This window comes from Coturnix japonica, chromosome 17 (genome assembly GCF_001577835.2).
Source record: "Coturnix japonica isolate 7356 chromosome 17, Coturnix japonica 2.1, whole genome shotgun sequence".
Lineage (NCBI taxonomy): Eukaryota > Metazoa > Chordata > Aves > Galliformes > Phasianidae > Coturnix > Coturnix japonica.
In genome coordinates, this window is record NC_029532.1 from 7,390,707 (window position 1) to 7,411,516 (window position 20,810).

The following is a 20,810-nucleotide window of genomic DNA, read 5'->3' on the forward strand; positions in this document are numbered from 1 at the left end:
TTCTTCAACTACTGGAGTTATGCTAGAACAAGAAAACTAGGCACCATGTCAAGGAGTAGACTGGGACATACAGCAAACAGATGTTTCACTCAGAGCACTATATAACAGAAGATAATGGATCCTTAGAAAAGCTGGTTTGCTAGGTAAACAATAAGTTTATAAAAATATTTCATTTCTTAAATGGAAAGAGTCCCTAAGCTACATGACTGTGGATTTGCACTCAGGTGTCACAGGTACATACATACACTTATTGCTGAAACGTTTAACTGCTAAAATGCAACTTCATATTACATGAAAATAAAGGAAGAGAGGAACTGCTGCCTAAATTTTTCTTATTGCTATTCCTTCCACTCACTCTGTATGTTCCCACCTCAAGCAGTGCAAATATATCCACTTCCACCTATGAATATTTGTATGCAACAGACTCAAAGTACACTACAACTCTTATGTAGTAGGAAAGGAACCTATTCAGAGCTGTACAGTAACACATTATGAGGCTCAACTCACTCACTTGGCATTGCTTTCTGCAGCTTCCTCCTTTGCTTCCACATCACTCTCACATTTTACAGACTTGTTCATTTCATCCATCCAGTCAGACACATGTTTAAGGGCACATTCTACTGTTGATACCATGTTCTGAACAGCTTCAAGTTCTTCCGGAGATGGATAAATGGTTGAATGTTTCACCATAACATGGCGGTCATCGTTAGCAAAAGATCGGATAGATCTCTGTTACAGAGTGGGAAAGGAGAGGAAAAAGAACAAAATTACTCAATTATCAATAGAAGGACACTACCTGAATGGCAGCCCTCCTGAGAGATGTAAGAAATTGTTTTATGATGACCATGTGTTACAGTCTGGCAGGACTGATTTCTTACTAGAGAGATACACAGACACCAAACACTACCGTGGAATCAGCATTAAGCTGGCAAAATGTATAAGGCTTAATGTGGGGTTTCTTTTTTCAGCATTAGATGCCTTTACTGGCTACTAACACAAGCCGCTAAGAGGAACTGGCACATCTGGAGCACAATTTATGTTTACATCCACAGCAGGATGAGATTAATTGTGCTCTGGAGGTACATCCCATGGGTCCTGGGCAACTTATTTCACTTTAAAATGTCTTCCCTCATCCTCTGACTTGCTTGTTAATTTAGATGAGGTTTTCAAGGTCAGTGAGAGAACAGCAGGACCTCAATCTTACCCAAAGCACTGACACATCAAGGAGATACAAACTGTGAGTAACAGTATTGAAGGAAACACCCTACCCAGGAATACTTGCAGGAACTTGGATCCTGAATTTCAGTGACCTTTGCTGACTTTTACTTCAAGCTTTAGTAGCTGAATAGCTCAAAGCAAACAGAAAAACCTGGGCATTGATTCCAAAAGGTAACCACATTTTAAAGTAGGCAAATTCAGAACGTAAGTAGCCCAGGATGAAAGCAGAAGGCTGACAAGGATAACACGGAGACAGCTCTAAATAGAACTTTGTACATTCTAGATGTACAGAGTTTTTTCAGTTTCTGTTACAGTCAATGGCAACTCCTTTAGAAGAAAGCAATTAAACAGCCGCTCCCCTAAGGTTTTGTTGCTGCTGCAGACAAAGTCATAGACACTACATATTACTAAGTGCAGCTTAGCAAACTGCACTGGGATTTACAAAGGCAGGAACAAAAATAAGGATAGGGATAAGCTGGTAAGGAATGCAGAAATAATGTCTTAATTTGATGAGTTTGTAGTGAAACTTCAATACTGTTGAAGGAGGTAAACATAACTGGTTAAGTGACTTGTGCCAAGAGGTTATGGTTCACCACTCTCTATCCAAGTGAGACTTACCTGATCTGAACAGTGACCTGGACCAGCTGCTCTCACAGCACAGACCTCCAGCAAGTACAAGTACACCCCTAAACATTCTCTAGACACATGCCAGTCACTGCTGGAAGTCCCCTGTGACTTAGAATCGTCAACAAGAACTCTGTCCTTCTACACATTAAACACTGCAGATGGCTTTAGTTTTTACTCCCTAGTTTGTGGGTTTGTTAACAGCACATACTCTATACTAGCACACATCCTTCAGGTCATAGAAAATCGTAGAATTGCTCAGGTTAGAAAAGACCTTAAAGATCATCAAGTCTAACCACAAAATGGGCCTGTGAAGGATGTGGAAAGGTGTTGGGTTTAATAAGTGTTAATGAATTATATATACTTATATATACTTATTATAACACTAGGTTATTACATTCAGAGGTCAGCTACAATTATTTCCTTAACTTCTCCAAGCACAACAACAATTCAAGTAGTAAGAACTCATCATCCAGGGGTCTGGTGTTACTCCAGTACTTTCACAGATCACAAAAATATCTCCAGAAGGTTCCTCCTGAGGTTTATGTGCAGTTTGGGTACACAAAGAAGCTGCAGTTCTGCAGTAAAAATTGACAAGCTGGATTTATTCATTCATCCCTACCATCTCAAATCTCATGAAATATCCATCAGGAAAAACTGTCAAACAACAAACTATTAACTCAGATTTGAAGACACTTCTTTTCTAATAGACAGACATTGGCAAGATCAATTATTCATTACAATTTAGGCCAAAATTAATAGCACAAGAAGGCTTAATATTGACAGCTCTGCTGCATCAAGTGTTCTTCCTCTGTTGTGCTCAATAACAGGTAAAAATCTTGTCTTGGATCATACATATATAAATATTTAAATATAAGCACACATCCTGGCTATCATCAGCCATTCAGGTGTTAGAGAACGTATTTAAAATTTATTCATTTATTTCCTTTCTCAGCGATAACACTTAAGAGAACTTAAAAATTTCCCAGCATGCTTCAACTGCTCTCCACAGTATTTTTCAGAATGGAGTAGGTTTACTGCCCCTTTGTGAACACATCTTCAGAATCTTTCCATCACAATCCTTCACATTTATACAGCTTGATAATTTAATCATCGCTGGTGTCCCCAGCTTGGGAGCAGCACCAGGTAGACAGAAAACGACTCCTCATTTAGTTAAATCCTTTACTTACATCTCATCTGTGTTTTTAATGAAAAGCATATAGGATCGCACGCATTCAGCTTTTCACACACATGTACAAAAATATGAATAATTTCACACTTACTTTTGTGAGCAAAGAGTGGAAGGGGAATAGCAGTACTCGGTTACGCAGTCTGCTTGTTCAAGGTCACTCACGCTATTTGCTACAGCTTGCTAATCCCAGTTTTATTAGAAAAACTTAGGAGAATCCCCTTCATTCGCATTTAATAATTCAGGTAATGCAGGCTCAGAAGACAACTCTCCGGTTTAAAATGGCTGACAAAATATCAAACCTTATCTGCTTTGCTCACAGTATGCAGTGCCATCTCCAGTTTAGTGCAAGGTCAAAAAATCTCCTTGCTCGTTTCATCAGGCTCTGTGATCAGACAACAGTATTAATGCAAGCCTATGAAAGACAGAGATACCCACCATGATTTGTTACTGTTTCAGCTCTCTCTTTCTTCTTTTCCCTCCTCCTTGGTGTCTTTGCTAAGAGCTGTTTTGCTTGACAGAACCTCTTCATAAGCCTCTCAGTCCCTTGACAGCTCAGTAGTTCATAGAGCTAAGATGCTGTAAGAGTCACTTTCTGTAATTCACCTGCAAAAAAACAAAAACAAAACAAAAACAGAAAAAGAAAAAAAGAGAAAGAAAAGTTGAAACCAGGAGAAACATGTAATTCCAATAAGTGCGCCATGCAGAACACTAAGTCAGACCACTGACTAAAGCAAGCTGGCTTCACAGTACAGAATTGCTCACCAAGTCATCTTCCCCAGAACAATAGCAGATGTCACTACAGGAAGCAACTTCATGTGATGTGCCCACACATATGTAACCACCTTCCCATGCCAGTTAGAGCTTCTCTCAGTGCACTACCAGCCAACTGGCAACCTACATTTCTGATGCGAAGAAGATTGGAAGTCCAAAGTCTCGAATATATGAAAACAGCTTGAAGAGATAGCTATTGTTAACACTAACTTAATTGTTAAAAGTAATTAGCAGCTGAAATCCTCTGAGCAACCTCTGATTCTGAGTGTCAGATGCTTTACAACATGAACAAAGACTTCAGGTGGAGATAACTGATTTCTTACTGATAATTGAGATGTACATTATAATAAACCGAAGACACGAGAATTGTGATCATGTTTGGCTGAAATTATTCATGACGCTTCTTCTGCCCCTGCACTGCTTTTTGCAGTACATAACAGCTAAAAAAGAGCAGCCGTCTTGTACTAAACTAGGAGAACGACAGAGCAGGTAGTGCTAGAGAGGAAAGTATGAGCTTACTGCATGGCATAACACACTAGTTCTTGGAGAAAACGTCTGCCTTCCTTTCATTGTATATATCATGGCATCAGCTTTTTGGCAACACTCTGAAGTAACTGTAAAACCCAGTCACAATTTCCACAGGTTGACACGCACACACAAATGTTTTCCTTTTCTCCTGTATGTCAATCTTCACTTCTCCAGCAGTATGTTGCATGTTGCCTGTCAAAAAATCCTGCTGGCTCTAGACATTAAAAGCAAGTTTGGCAACAGCACAGGGACAGGTGAGATGACTTGAAGGCTGAGTAGATGTTTAAGCCTCTGGGCTGTGACAGGGAATAATTAAACTGCTATGTCTTATAGAAATCTAAGCATTCCAAAGGAAACATAACTATAAATTCTTCTTCCCAATTTTTCAAGTTAAGAAGAGTAGGTTTACAGGACCAGCAGTTTCAATATTAAGCGCCTACTAACTTCTTTGCATCTCACACCTCAGAACATAGGATGCATTACTGGATAAAAAGAAAAGCTGAGGCCTGTCTGCTTTAGCAGCTCAGGATTGCCAGGGAGTAACTCCCTAGAAAGTTAAACACTCAAACTAAAAATGCCTGGGAAAAGCAAGCTAATAAGAGCCCTGAAGGACCTCCTTTCTTATCACAAAGACTATATATTGTACCAAGCTCTCTTAACACTCTACCAGATTGCTTCCCAGAAATGATCAAAGAAGATGTTCTTTAATGGGACCAGATTCCTACCTTAGGTGATCTTGAAAGGCAGACAGGGACAGCATGAAGCACGAGTAAGCACCAAGATTGCTGCTTTGGCATTACTTAGTATATGAGCTGATTCAGACTTAACAGCTTTTCACCATCTCTGGTACCAGACTCTTTATGAGGTGTTTTGTTTTTTTTTTTGCTTAGCTTTTTCTATAATAGTAATAATAATAAGCTTTAGAGTCGGCAGATGGCAAGCTAGAGATACTTATCAGACATGTTTCCAGATCATCTCTTTCAAATTAGTTGGATTCAATTTGAAGAGAGAACCATTTCCACATCATCATTCTTCCTTGTGACTCCAGCATTTCACGTTTCCAGTTTGCTGTCTTTGTAATTTGGCACATCCAGGCAGAGGACACTGGAATGCGCTGCTGACTTTAGCATGAGCCCAGCGTGACATCTCCAGACACCAAGCAACATCCCAGCCTGGACTCCCTCCTAAGTCTACTGCAAGCTGTTGCTTATCAGCTTGTACAGTATATTGAAAGCAGATGGACAAAGATATCTGGCTGAGCAAATTCTGGTGCTTCAGAAAAACTGCAAGCAGGCTGTTGTCCAGAGGGCAGGCCTGCAGTCTAACTTGCAAGTCCTGAAAACAGCCGTACCCCGGGGTGCAATTCTGGATAGATTCAGTGCTTTTCAGTGTTTTTTGAAAATATGGAGCAGCTGTGGAACATTCATTTTCAGTCTATGATGCAGACAGCGGAATCAGTCACCAAAACCTCTTAGAAGTCTGCTTGGAAAGGGTGGTAACCATCTTGTCTTGAAAGAGGTTCAAGTTCCAACAACATGCAATAGAGCTGGACAAAGATACTTATTTATGAGTTTATTCTACCTGCCCTCCATGAGTGGCTGAGGTCTGAACATACACAGCTGAATTAGAGGAACTTGAATTTCCACTGGTACTTTTATCATAACAACTTCAAGTTAAAAAATTACCTTCCTGAATGATGAGCTGGAGCTGCAAGTCATGCTAATAACATTTCCCATTTCAGAGAAACATGCACAGGAGTGAAATGAGAACCTAATATAATTCAAACTTTAGCAGAAAATTTTCAATAAAAGCACTAAATAGGATGTTTAGTACAAAAATACATACACAGAGTATGGAACAAGGCATGTTTGAAAACATACAGAATTAAGGAGAACTAAAAAATAATCAAATCTGTTTCAACCAAATGGACCAAGGCAGCACAACCAGCTCAGCATGAAACATGTCAGAAGGTGTTATGTGCAGTGAGCAAACAGCTGAGGTCCAGACGAGAGGTACAGTAATATTATGTGTGGTTGTCCTATGCAAGGGTTTCCACACACACTTGCAACAGAATTCTAGAACAAGCTACCAGCAATAACAAGACCACGGTGAGCCTGAGAAAGTCACTTTACCGCTGTATCATGTGGCCCTAAAGTGTAAAACAGGGCCAGTACTCACTGACTCCAAACCATGCAATGGAGGAGCTGAGTAGAGTCTGCAGTGTGGTGTAATGTCACCAGGAATCTGACACAGTAGAATTGCTATTGAAACACCATGACAGTCTAACAGTGTTTCCATTAAACATCCCATCCTTCACAGAGGAAGTTTATGCTTTGGTGCAAGACAAACAAGGAAAAGAATTTCAGATGAGGGCTTTGTAATAGGGCATATTCCTGCACCTGGCAGTTCTGTTCCCAAGAGAGACATTTAAACAGCCAGGAATAATGAATGTGCTTACATACCTTCAGGTGCTTGGGAACAGAACAGTGAAAAGCAGGAGAAACAGGTACTTGCCTTCCTTAAGGAGAGTGCTGTAACATCCAGACCTGAGAGCTGTGACCTTCTAGAATGCAGAACTACTCTGGTGTCCTGAGAGCCTCTCACAGCACACAGCAGTATTAGTACGGAAACAGTGCAGAAATGACTTAACAGAGGAGGAAACTAAGGGTCACTGCGCTCTATGGCCTCACTTCATTGTGCTGCCGTTAAAGGCACAGATGCATTGCCATTTATTACAGTATAAAAAGTGGTCTTAAATGCTACAGCAAAAGGCACAGGCCAGAAGTATTTATCTGAAGGAAAAATAACCTCCACCCTCATAATCTACCCTTACAGCAACATCTGCTCACAAGAGCTACCGTTTACAGCACACACACCACCCTGATATCCCTGAATTTACGTTAACAGAATAGCAAGGACAACTACAGCTGCCGATAGCAAATGAGCGAACATCGAACAGCCTGAGGTGCATCAGGCAATAACAGCAAACAACTCAAATTTGCACAGAATGGGTAAGAAATGGTGGGATTTGTATCATTTTTTGATACTTTCAAAAAAAGATCAGAATAAGAGACTGTAGCTTTAAATTGCAAGTTTATTTTAACTTCTGCTTTGCATCTAGGAGACAGGTAATTTTCCGTCACACCGCATATAGTGCTGCTGAAAATATGCTGCTTTTTTCTGTAGTATAATTTTATTGCTGGCCTTCTGCCAAGAGTCTTTCTGGCAGCATCTCCCACAGTTGGAAACTGTGTATCTGGGTCAGAAAAGACAAGTTGCTTTTCAGAACAGCTCAATACATTTGGCAGAGATGCTGATATTATAATTGAACTCTTTCAGCAACTCTTTTTGTGATGTACCCAGACATCAAACAAAACAAGATCTGCAAAGTTGATTAGTGTCAAAATAACTGACAGCAAAATAGCAAAATAGTTTTCTCTCATGTTAAAAGCATCAACAAACCAAGAAATACAGATAAGAAATACAATTCAAAAGGATTCTGTGAGGAGCGTGGGGCAGAGACCTGCACAGTGTGATCAACCTCCTCTTTGTGCAGATGTTTGCTGTTTTAAATGCAAACTCCCTGCGTGCTGTACAGAACTGCCTGCCTCATTCTGCATCACCAAAAAAGAGAAACTCTCGCCAATTGCAACCATGAAAGCAGTCTATAAAGAAATGCAGCCATAACGCTGGGATATGTATTTGTTCAGACTCAGATTGCTCGCAGAGATTTTCTCAGCATCCATCCAGTTTCACCTGGAGACCAAATATCCACATGAGTTTTATTGTTCGCAAAGTAATGCGGTTCATGGCAAAGTTGTATCTGGTTTAGCCTTTAGTCTGCAATTTTCCAGCCACATAGAAAATTACAAACAACACTACAGCTGAGAGCTGGAAAGGTACATCCTCTGACATCCTCACCCTACATACAGTAAATACTGATCTAGTATTATTCCTGCTTGTTCAGTTCTTATGACAGTTTGACAAGAGGCTCCCACGTCCAGATTTCTTCCAAGTAGGTAACCCCAACACCCCACTTCTACAGGTGCCTAAGACAGGTTAGGGACTCATTTGATAAACAGATCAGAAGAATCACCCAAGTCACTGTTCCAGGAACTGGAGATCACAGTGCAAGGAAAGCAGCAGCCCACGGTCAGTGTTTAGACAAGGATTCAGGACAAGCTACTGACAGAGCTCCTAGAGAAGGTGCGGCTGTAACACGTGGATTGGGATCCTGGGAACTTTTTGTTGCAGTGGTGCAACAAAGCATGTGCAACTGCAAACAGATCAGCACAGATTCCTCCAAAGTGACAGAGATGAAGAATTAAAACCAATCAGCTCGTTAGATTAAATTAAAAGGAAACAGATGAGTAGAAAATGCCTTACATTTTTAACTCCTGGAGAGGGTGAAGGAAAGATCTTCATAGAAAAATGTCCTTCAGAGAAGCAGAGTCAGCTAATACCTAATAATTTTTTTCATCTCTCTCTCCAGGTCTTTAAATGACCTTATGTTCCCTGGTGCCTGTACCACACCAAACACGTCAGTCACAGCCAGTGCTACAGAGGCTCTCTAGTGAAATGGAGACCCTTTCATCCCTTGCTATTAGTATCTAGATAAAAGACCTAATCCAAAAATAAGTACATAAATGTAAGAACTGGCTTTTGGCTCTTAAACAACAAATTGATGCACAAACACAAAGTGCAATGAACTTCATTAACATTCAACCTGTCGGTAACATCCAGAACAGAACTGTAAGAATATATATACATATCTAAATAACAGAAAGGGAGAACTTCTTGGCGGGGTCTTAAAAAAAACCAACAACAAACAACAACACAAAAAGACCCACAATTAGATATTACATACATAACAGCAAAGTATTCATCTTCAGACTAGACAGAAACCATGACTAGACTCTCCATGTCTGAAATGTTTAACTGATTTCCAGCTCCCAGCACCTAACACCTGCATTCCTGCTCTTCTTGCTAAACTGGACACTGGAAAATCAGAGCTACTTTGCAGTACAGACCTGTTAGTGAAGCAGTCACAATTTGACATCAACATTCAAATAAATAAGTAAATAAAATTCGTAACACAGACTGTGTTCATTTATGTTTGAAGAATTAATTAATAAAAAGGATTTCATCATACTAAAAGGAGTCCATCTGCACTATCAGTTTTCCCAGAGACAGATCAGACTTAAGCAAGTTTCTGGATCTAGGTCTGAAATAATATCAAATTCTCCAAACCAGAACCACATGTTCTACCTCCTCAAGTGCACAGTGCAGTTCAGTACCACGTTGGGCTTCCTATCGCCTCAGCCATGGCTTGCTCTCTGATCTCAGTACCACAGTTCTATGGACCTTCAAACTCTTACACATTTTCCAACCCCACATCATTTCTGTCCACATCCTTACTTTTGTGTTCTTCTTTGCTCCAGAACCATAGTGGGAAGCGGTCACAGTAAAGGAGAGGATAAGAACTGGGACATTCTTTCCCCAGCATCCTTCAACTTGTCTCAAAAAGCTGCAGTGCCCCAGTTTCCTTCCTGCTATGATTCATACCCCATTGACTGTAGGTTAACCTAAGCTGCAGATTTTATTCCTCTCAAAACAAAACCACCTAAACACCATAGGAAACGCTTATACGGTTTAGATTCCTAGAAGACAGTCTCTGTAAGTACCATAGGCTTACTGCCATGAAGTATCACTGGATACTTGCTGGGCACTTCGAAAGGTCACTCTTTGTGGCCACTTACCAACACAGAAGAAAATGTTTTAAAATTCTCATATAAAAGAGGAGGACCTTTTTCCCTCAGGGCATCAGGATCAGCCTCTCCCCTTGAATTTATTCCTTGATGTCCCTGGTGGCAATGCATGAGGAAACTGGCATTTTCAGTACCGCAAATTCACACTGGTTGGCGTGCACATCTGCCAGCTTAAACATTCATGATTCCACTTAAGTGCATTTTTTGGTATATCAGTCTTGCTGCCTCACTGACATTTAGGGTTTGTTTGTTTGTTTGTTTTTGTTTTATTTAAAGAGAGAAGGCGCACAAGGATTTGGAAGAGAAGACAAGTAGTGCCTGCAGGTGCTGTGCAAAGAGTGCTCCTGCTCTACCATCAGACCTGCCCAGGTTCTGGTTCCACTCTGATGTCCAGACAAGATTTGGTTGTCAGTTTCTGTATCCTTGGGTATTTCCTGGGCTGAGAACTGAATTCCGTAACTGCTTATTCACAACAGGATATCAAAGTTTTATACAGGTAAATATACCGAATACACTAATCTGTAGCATCATACTCTGATTTCTTTGGACAACATAGCTAAGTAATTGTAATTGAAGTAATTGAACTTCAGCCTTTGTCATTCACCACTGTTTTCTCCCCATCATGTAATTACCATCTCACTTTGCTCCCTCAACATTAAGCAACATGTGTAAACAACAAAATACAAGGCTGTGCTGAACACGGGTGTCTTGGAGGCAACCTGCTTGCCACAAGCCAAAGGCAACAGCATTTCAGTAAATTTGTGGAGGTTAGTAAAATGCCATCCAGGTTAGGAAGCATAAGTCCATGACAGCAAGCTCCAAGCATAAAAGAGGGCAGGTACCCATTTTTCCTCTGAAGGAATCAAATAAACCATGGAATCAACAGCAGCATTCAAAATGCTCTCAGCTTTGCAGAGAGATTGATTTACAACCACCACCACCACCTCACTTTCTGCCCACAGCTCCCTCCATACACTGTAGTTGCTAGAAGTAACACTTGAAATTGCTGTCAGGGGAAAGACTGAAGAAAAACTAAGTTTGTTTATTTGGGGCCATTAACTGTATTTTGTGCCTAGAGATTTCAGTTTCCCTGATAACAGGAAACCTGCTGTTCCTAAAAGCAGCAGTGAAGGGATCTGTGGTTTTATCTTTTTAAAGAAGGGAGGCTTGGAAAGCTACAATGTGTCAGGGTAGGAGCGCACAGTTCGAAATGCAGAGGACAGGATCAAAACCAGAATAAAAAACAGCTACTTTACAAACTAACAGTATTACTGCTAAGCGGCAAATACTACATGTAACCTTTCATCTCAGTCAGAATTTCTGACAGCTACATCACACTACAATCATGCTGGTTTTCATACCTGCTTAGCCATCTGTGTAAATCTGTGCCCATGTCACAACATCATTATTAAAGGATACAGCAAAGAGAACAAGAACCAGAGGGAAGCAAACGCTGAACTCTAATCTTGAGAGCACAAATAAATAAATCTTTACAGTCAAAAGCAGTTCTTTAGTGTTAAAAGAATTTCAGGTTCTAATGTTGTCTAAATAACTTCTAGCTATGCAGAAGCCTCAATGAAAGAACGGTGAGTGCCTGGAATTCAGTGGACAAACACTCCCAGACAGTTCCATGCTTTACTGAGACAAAACCTGTGAGTTAAATTTAGACTGATGACTTCTGCAGGCGCTCAGATGTTTCTGCTTTAAGTTTTCTAGAAATTGCAAATTAGAACTTGGCAGACTTTAAGTTGACCCAGCGTGTGTCTTCTGGAATCCTAATCATATTCTGTCCTATTACTCTGCAAAACTGTTAAGAAAAAAAAATAAATAATCATGCTTTTCAATGCATGATTTCAGACAACTGACAGAGACATCCCATTCATCTCTGTGCAGAGCAAAGAAGCACAGGTACAGTGTTTTCCCTTCTTCAGAAGTCACTATAAAAATTAAAAGTTAATGGAGGAATCAGAGTTGCTCCCTGGCAGCATGAGCAGTTTGCTGAATAACACTACTTACGTAACTGTATTAATTCAAATATGGCTGTGGTAATTTTTTTCCATTCACCATGGGAGAAATACATTGCACTTGGAGACTCTGATCTCATTCTTAAATACCAGAACTAGATACTTAGCAGAGCATGCAGGTGTCACCAAGCTGTTCTGCCAATGCAGCTGGTAATCCTTGCAAATGCATCTGCAGTCTTTGAATGGCAGCAGAGACATCACTTTTTTTTTTTTGCAATACCACAAACAGTTGATTGAATGAAAAGACTCAGAGGTTACCAACTAAAGAAATGTAGGTCATCACTTCTCCATCTACTGGTAAACAAGCAGTACTACCCAGTGTTTCACTGCTAACCTAGTGGATACTGTGATACTCAGATTAAGTTAACAGCAAAGACCAAACTATAACAAGCTTTCCCCTTTTGTTTGCAGTATGAACTTTCAATGTGCTTTTATCACAGAGAGAAAAACACTATCAGACTTAGCTATACACACAAGTTTCACAGCACTTTCATAAACATTTCATAAACATTACTTTTCTAATCCCTGTAATAGGAATAAATTTGACAATTTCCATTTAGAAGAGACCCCAATCACCAAAGTCTAAAGTGACTTTCCTAATATCATAGCAAAACTATGGTAGGACTTGGAAAATAAATTAACTTTCCATTTACCACACACATTAAGCTGCAGAACATACCACCACCCTCACCCCTCAGCTTTTACATAGACTTCTTCACTTTAATTTCAACAGACTGCTGCTGGCTGCTTCTGCTATTCAGTTTCTCCTTCAGAGGACCACAGCCATCCTTCAAAGGCCAACTTGGCAAGAAGTCACAGTACATGCTTGACAACAATTACCTGTAGACTCATGAGATTCAAATTAGCAGTTCTGTGTCTGAGCATGGTGTGATTAAACTCAAGAATCTAATTCAGAATCTGTCCTATTTTCAGACATGAGATTTTTTTTAACCACTTTGGAAAGTGAGACGGACATGGATTCAGACCTCGTGTCTTTTGAAAAAGAACACAGTGGAGTCCCTTTGTTAGTCAGCACAAGGCACAGAGTCTGTTCTCGGGAAGAACAGAAGCCAGAGAAATGAGAACATTTCAGGACACTAATAAGGGACCTGTGCCATTCTGGAAGGTAAGGAGCAGCCACACAGCCCCACTGTACAAAGCAGTCCACTCCTTAGCATCAAGCTTCTTTCTCTGGGCACCAAGTTCTTGCATATTATTTTGGCTTTGAATGTTGAATTTCAGTTAAACTCCACAATTTGGAGTCCAAGTCAGTATTGATGTTAGACACAAACTACAGAGAAACTCTTTGTCATTCAAGAGCCATTGTCCTGCTTTCTCACAGATACCGAGCTCCAAAATATGTCCTCTGATAATGCAAATATGTAGAACTTTTCCCAGTTCTAGGGTGTTTAACTCTTAAATTTTCAGTTACTTTTAATAAATGCTGCTTCTTGTAAGAATGGACAAACATTTATGGCTTCACTGCATAAGCTTTCCAAAAATAACTCGAAAGTCAGTAATTAAAACCTATCAGTGTATCATGTTTATTTCTCAGATCTGTTACCAGCTCCTAACATAGAAACTGCCAGACATGAAACTTTTAAGAAGTTGTTCACCATTGACTCCTGCTCTTAAAGGCTCTCCAAATTCCCCTTCCAGCACCACTGCCAGGAAGAGGGAAAAAAAACAACTGCTGCTTTTTTTTTTTTATTACTATTATTACTTGCCTGTTTTTGTCACCTGGAAAACCACATGTGAAGCTGCTTTTCAACACACAGAAGCATTTGGCCATTGAATTTTTTCTTCAGTGGTTTCTTCAAGATTCTGATGCCAATTTACATTCAAAATAGCAACAGGTGACATACCCAGATGAGCTGGTAGGACAGTCCCCTATTCCAGGCGCATGGGTGAGGAGATTTTTGTGCTCACAGCACCATCTCTCAATGCTGTTTTCCATGACCAGAAGTGTCATATCCTTTCCTCCAAGTCTCCCTTATCTGGGATAGGAGATACATTGAGAAAAAATGATGTGTGCCTTTAAAGACCAAGAGACACACCAAGGCCCACTAGACAAGATGGAAACGTAACTTCTCAGAAGGCATCATGTTCAGGCAGCACAGGTCAACTCAAAACAATCCCAAACAGAGCTATTACTTCTTACAACTCACTGTCAGGCTACACCCCAGAATAAAATTGTGAGCATGTCTGCACTGTGTTGTGCTGGGATACACTTTTCTGCCATGAACCTGTGGATGGTTTTATCAAGTTTTTATTCCTCTTACAAAGATTCACTGAAAATTCAGCATGCAAGAGATAAAAGAAGAGGTTAATCAAGATAAATGGCACTGAAGTTGGATAGTTGCCTATTTTAGAACAGTGAAGCAATAATGCCCCATTGATGTAAATAGTTGTTCTAAAAACTCCAATCTGCACAATTTCAAAACCACCAACTATTCACTTGGGAAAGAGTGATTCAGAATAGCTTATTAATTACCAGTTAATTGCAGAAGGAATAAAGGCTTTTTCAAGAAGTGCATTATTAAGACAACAGAGACATGGTGTATGAGGTCAGGTGTTACCCATCACCAGACCCACTGCTACCAGCCCCAGGACAGTGGCAGCTGGTTCACCATGAAGCATCCACAGTGTGACAGAAACAATTCAGGGCTGCTAAAACCTCACATACTGAACCACAGTGGTACACTCCATGAACTCTGCACGTTAGGTTTTCTCTCCTGTACTGCAGAGAAACAGAGTGCTCCAGGAGCTTTTCTCTCTTCTCCCCACACAGCAGGCAGTTCCATTTCTGCTGTGCTGAATATCTGCAATCTGCTCCCATGCTGCAGCGCTGGGCAGCCACAGCCCAGGAGCAGCAGTTTGGAGCTCCTGCAGCTCACAGAGGAGCACAGCAGGCGGCCTGGCCCCACCAACCAGCTCTGCCCGACATTCTGTCTCCCCATCCTCCAGCCTCCCATTCTTTACACATGAGGATGAGACCAAGCTTTTGCAACCACATGACAGTCTTAGGAGATATTTTTCTTTCCCAACAAGAGTAGCCAAAAAGCACTTTTAAAAAATATTTTCCACACCACCAACCTTCTCTTTAAACACTTCTGTGAAAGAACACTGCAGTCCCTTCACAGCATAAAGGATGACAGCTTTCTGATCTTCTCCAAAATTCTGAAGTATGAAGATGACTTAGGATTGCATTTTGTGGATGATATGCATGCAGTACACACCACACACAGCTCTACAGGAAATATCCTGAGCTTTGTAAACACGAGAAGGACAAATGGAAACAGAACAAGGAAAAGGAAAGAGGGGAAGTACAACAAATCCCTGTACTCCTCAGCTCCCAGCCAAAATTCAGTCTTCTATGAGCATCAGACTTACTAGTGTACTGTGCAGTGAGGGTAAAGAGACCTCATTGAGACACTGCACACCTGCTAAAATTGGCAGTAAAACCAGTCAACTCCTGCAAATCAGTAGTGCCCAGTGCAAAGAGAAAGCAAGTCTTTATTCCTCTGGCACAAGATGATGGCGAGCACCACACACAGATCAAACATTTATGAACAAAAGTAAAGAACCTAGCCAAGGCATTTACATCAAAATAAAGATTACATTTCACTCTGTGGAAAATCAACAGCCATAAGTGTACCAGAGTCCTGTGCTCAGATGAGCTCTCCTCAAGCAGTTCTTCCTAGGAAAGACTGCATGGAGACAGCCTGAGCCAACTACACCCACTGCAGAAGCACCAGGATGGTATTCAAGCATTGCAGTAGCTGCTACAGCATCCATAGCAAAAGGATAGGCAAAATAAGGAGCGAACTTTTGAGAGGTTCATCTGGAATTCACCCACCTACAGGCAACTCATTGATCCAAATCAACTCTGTATTTAAGTGTTTCTACTCCAAATCCTTTCCTGCCTTAACGTTCTGTCAGTACACATGATCTCCACCAAATATCATTAAACTTGACAGTCAGAGAAAGTTTTGTAGATATAATGCTGGAAGGATGACCAACATCATCCTGTAAGGAAGAGACCAATGGCACCTTTGCACGGTACTGCTGCAACTTCTCACCAAGGATGGAATGCTGTTATGACAATGCTATGTTTGTGCTGCATTGCTAAAAGCACATTTGGAAACATCTCAACAGAAACCAAAACAGAGGTATGTTACTACCCAGCTACACAGAAAAGGAAGATCCATTTGTAACATGCAGTCAGTTTAACACTACTGAACATTCCATATAGAGAGCACAAAATGTTCCACCTATACACAAGTTAAGTTTGATTAAGAACCAGGAGCATTCAGCTTTTAATCAGAGACCTGCTCGAGATGCATATTGCCTTTTACCATCATTACCTCAAATAGCGTCATCACCATTTAGACAGCAACAGTTTCTTTTCTCTAAAACAGGTAGTACTGTGAAATCTAAAATGGAAAAGTATCACGCTGATTAGCTGTTACAGCACAAGCATGCAAAGAAGTGTTCTAAATCAAATGTACTCCTTAGCAGGATAGTTTTGAAAGGAATAGTCCAGTCCCAGTCAGTCATCTTATAGTAGAAAAAAAATGTACAATGTATTTAGCAGCTACAGCGTCAGGATTCACATAATTTACTAGCACTGAAAATTCTACCACACTTTTATATCGTCAAAAAATACTCCAGTTACAAAAGGTTCTTATGCACTTTCAAGGTGGGAGTAGTGATTCTTTTCTCTTACACAAATTTAGACAACTGTGTTCCCTTTTCAGCCTCCTGGCCATCTGTAGAGATAGGGAGGTATGTGCAGATGTGGGCTCAGAGCAGGATGAGCTACTTGTCTCAGCTCGTATTTTTGGCAGCCAGCAATTTCACCCTCACCCACCAGAAGCAGAGCAGTTATCAGTCTTGTCTTAAGCCCCTTTTCTAAGTATTTGCCTTTCTTCCTGGCTTTGCCAGAACACGTGTCACCATATTTAGAATCACCAAGGTTGGAAAAGACCCACAAGGTCACCAAGTCCAACCAGCCATTTGCCCAAATACATTAATTAGTTGCTTTAACGGTTTTTTTTTCCATGTCTTTAAAGAGGGAAGAGACTGAAAGTGGAAAAGGAACAGATGTCCAGGTTCTTTAAGTTCTTACAATATACATTTGACATACAACTCCAGAAGATATCATAGATCACATCTGAAATCTCGTTTTTCTATCTAATGATGTCCTAAGTCTTCATGAGGCAACTAACTAAGATGAGCTCAGCTTCCTTTGCTTCAGTTAGGATCCAGCTGCTACTCCAACAGGAACTTAAGCAGGACTTCAGTCTAGAGTAAAGAAAAACTGGAGGAAACTTCCATTTTCACTGCGCCTGTTTTTCATGAAAGGAACTGAGGCCCCCACCAGGCACACACTCATCATGCCTTTATATAAAATGCCAAAAAGCCATGGAATCATACAGCATGGCCTGGAATAAAGATACCACATAGAAGTTCCTAAAGCTTTACCCGTTTCAACAATGATAACTAAATTCAGTGGGGTGCATCATGCCACCTTGCATCCAACGCCCACAACAAATAGCAACATTTTTCATGCCTCCTTCAAGATTAACTCTGCAGCTCAACAAATTCCACTGCTAAGGATCCATCCCCCTAAAAAAAATAATACATAGTATTGTTGCTAGTGGGATAAATCATTTCACAGTGAAGTCTCACCAGACAAGACCAGCAGCATTGTGTGCCCATGAAGATCCTGATCCCAAGTCTCAAGTCTCCCCACCTTCTGTGACCATTCAGCTAAAGCTCATTTCTAGAAACAGGCAATACTTGTTCCAAAACCAGCTCCACATGCTTCATGCTCACTTGTAGTCCCTTAATTCTGTTCCAGGAAGGCAGACACTGTCAGCTGAGAACTATGATTAGGGAAGACTCTGTTCAGGGTTAATTCAGTCGTCCATAACACAGTGACTTGGGAGAAACATTTCCATGCGTAGCATCACATCTGTGCCTGAGAGGACACTTAAGGACACCTCAGGGCCCAGCGCTTTAAACACTATGCTAATGCTCACATTTGCTGTGTTACAAGTCAAACAAGAAATATGTTTAATTAAAGTGTCTCCCCTCCCAAGAATAAAAGGAAGGGGAGAAATAATGGCCGTCCAAATCAGCTCCTCCTCTTCTGCTCCTACTGTGGGGCAGCATAAGGGGCAACAGCGGTTCCTCACCACCGAGTTCATTTGCTGTTAATTTCAGCTTCAATCATTGCTTCACTTCTAACTGTATTAGGGAGTTTAAGGTCTAAAACATTAATAGATGATGTTTTCCAAGATTTCTCCAGGTTCTGTGACATCTCACATTACCCACTAATGGCAGTGTTGTTCCCCATCAGATATTCAAACATTTAATTTTTCAATAAAGTCAATTTAAAGTAAATGGGCAGTAGGAATGTGAAGTAGCAAAATTTAATTTACTGTGCTAGCCAGACATGCCCCAAATTTATTTTTAAGCATACAATTAAGAGTAATTTAATTCCCTTATGCAGACATTACATAGAAGAGAAACACTGTCATAAAGAGTTTACTACTCTTGGTACACAAACCTTACGACAGATAAATTAGAGTCCAGTAAAATAGCACATACTGTAACACATTTTGTTACATCCATCACAAGTGGCATTTTGAGGCTCTTCAACAGTTTGCCAAGCCACAATATAAGAGAACTTGCTTTCAACCAACCCATGCAACAGCATCGCTTCAGTTTCCACAATCCAACATATCTCCTAAAACTGTTAGCAAATGGATTTCATAAGATGATTCCTCTTCAATATCCACCAGTGCCTTCAGTTTACCAGCATATTAAGAAAGCATTTTACTATGAAAGGAGAAACATTTTGCATCACTGTGGAAAAATCCCATGAAGCGAAACAATGAGGGCATGGCTTTTAATAATCCATGGCCTTCACTACTTGAGAAACCAATCAGCAAATGTGCAGATGGCCCAGTAACAGAGCAGCTCCGGTCGGCTGCACAGAAAATCCACACATAGGATTAGTCTCAATTCTTGGTTTTAGCTGGCAGAGGGCAGACAGAGCAGTCCGGTACCATGCTTCACATACCTTGCAGCAGCAGCAGAACAAACCACATGCTCTGAATTTTTCCTTCCCCTATAACTCGCACCTTGCCTACATTCCTCTACTGCATAGGAAATTAAGAGAAAGGTCAGAATATGCATTGCAAAGCAAAACTATGAATACGGGGCAACAGACCAACATGGAGCGGGGTCCAAAAATTCCCAGTCCTCTTTCATTCCGTGACACTTAAAGGTCCAGAAACACAAGGCAATCTTGCCTCAGAATAAAGTTAAAACAAAAAAAGTGCAAGCAGTTTAACCATATCATTGGTAACAATTCCTACACACACTTTTCTTAGAGACATCAATTTGCAGTTATTCAAAGATGTTGAGCAGGAACATGATCCGTGTGTGAGCTGACACAGTGCACCACTATCTGCATCTCTGCCGTCACTGCTCTGTGAAAGGCTCACACACAAGAATGAAAAACTTCTCAAGTGCCAAGAAATGCAGAAGAGCAACTGAAAAAATATTGTCTTTGCTCTCGTCATTTTTATGAGCCACTGCTTTAAACAGAAATAGAAGCAAATATTTTCAGGTAGGGCATCCCAGGCTTTTCTTCCCAGAAACTTTGTACACAAAATTCTATCTGTCACATGCAATGCTTCAAGCACAACATCTGTACCAAAACAATTATTTCCTCACAAATGTCTGAGATTTGCATTTTTATGCTATTTAAACCTGCAATTGTAACTTTCATGTTGCTTTTAACAGGATTTTTCCCTTTAATTTCATGGCTGCTGCATATACAGCAGTAAAATAACCTTCACTTGCCAATACTGCTCAGTTATAGTTATAGGAAATCCAGGACACTACATCAGCCAAGCTTTCCTCACGCATGTGTTGTTAGAACAGAAAAGCCTTCTCTCCCTGACCTCAATACAAACTAAGTTACAGAAATGTGATGCTGAAGTCCTCTGTTGGCATGGCTACACTTATCTTAAGCCCTAACTCACCACCAGCTGCCAGTCAGCAAAGCAGGGCACACACTGAAGCACAGCATTCTCACTCCCCCAGCACCTCCCTCAGCCAGAGCTGCCTCCTCTCAGTTGCCCCAGGGACGCTCCAGCCCAGGCAGCACAAACACTCAAACTGCCACCTCCTTACAGTTTCTTTTACATCTAGAAGTGTCAGCACATCTATGTGCATTACCACAACCAAGGACAAGGCTCTGAAAACTTGTCTAGTGTTTTAACGGACACGTAATACCAATCACAGTGGCTTTTTCCGCACATAAGCTTGTTAACCAGCCAGGGCATCTCCCCCTCCCTTCTTTCCAGCCATGGACATGCTCTTCAAAGAGCTCTATTTACATGCCAAGTTACAAAGTTCAGCTGCTTCCAGAGCAACATGGAAAAAGTGCAGCTTTTATGATTCCACAGCAAGACTTTTTCACAACATGAAGCACCCGGACTAGTTTCTGTTCTCCCTCTGCCCTCTTCCCCCCACCTCAACAGGATTCACTTTATAGATGACAGACAGTCTAAAAGAAAAAAATCTGCCAAGCCACAGACCATTGAGGAATACCAAAAGTCTTCCAAAGGAAAGAGCTCTGCAACCTTCAGCATCACTGAATGA

At 40.8% G+C, this 20,810-nt stretch overlaps 1 protein-coding gene across 15 annotated transcripts in view; it reads right to left on the reverse strand.

Annotated features, from left to right (window-relative positions):
• The window catches only part of STRBP (spermatid perinuclear RNA binding protein), a 62,920-nt gene that overhangs the window by 39,480 nt on the left and 2,630 nt on the right, over positions 1-20,810 (reverse strand). For 11 of the 15 annotated variants that reach the window (XM_015879047.1, XM_015879038.1, XM_032448091.1 and 8 more), the window contains exons 2-3: positions 3,470-3,637; positions 512-729 (exon numbers count right to left, since the gene is read on the reverse strand). In XM_015879047.1, the coding sequence (XP_015734533.1) occupies positions 512-729; positions 3,470-3,472 (221 nt within the window). In that variant the 5' untranslated portion in view covers positions 3,473-3,637. Of the gene's footprint in view, positions 1-511; positions 730-3,469; positions 3,638-20,810 lie in introns of those variants that run through there. The other 4 variants (XM_015879051.1, XM_015879049.1, XM_015879050.2 and 1 more) reach the window with 3 other exon arrangements.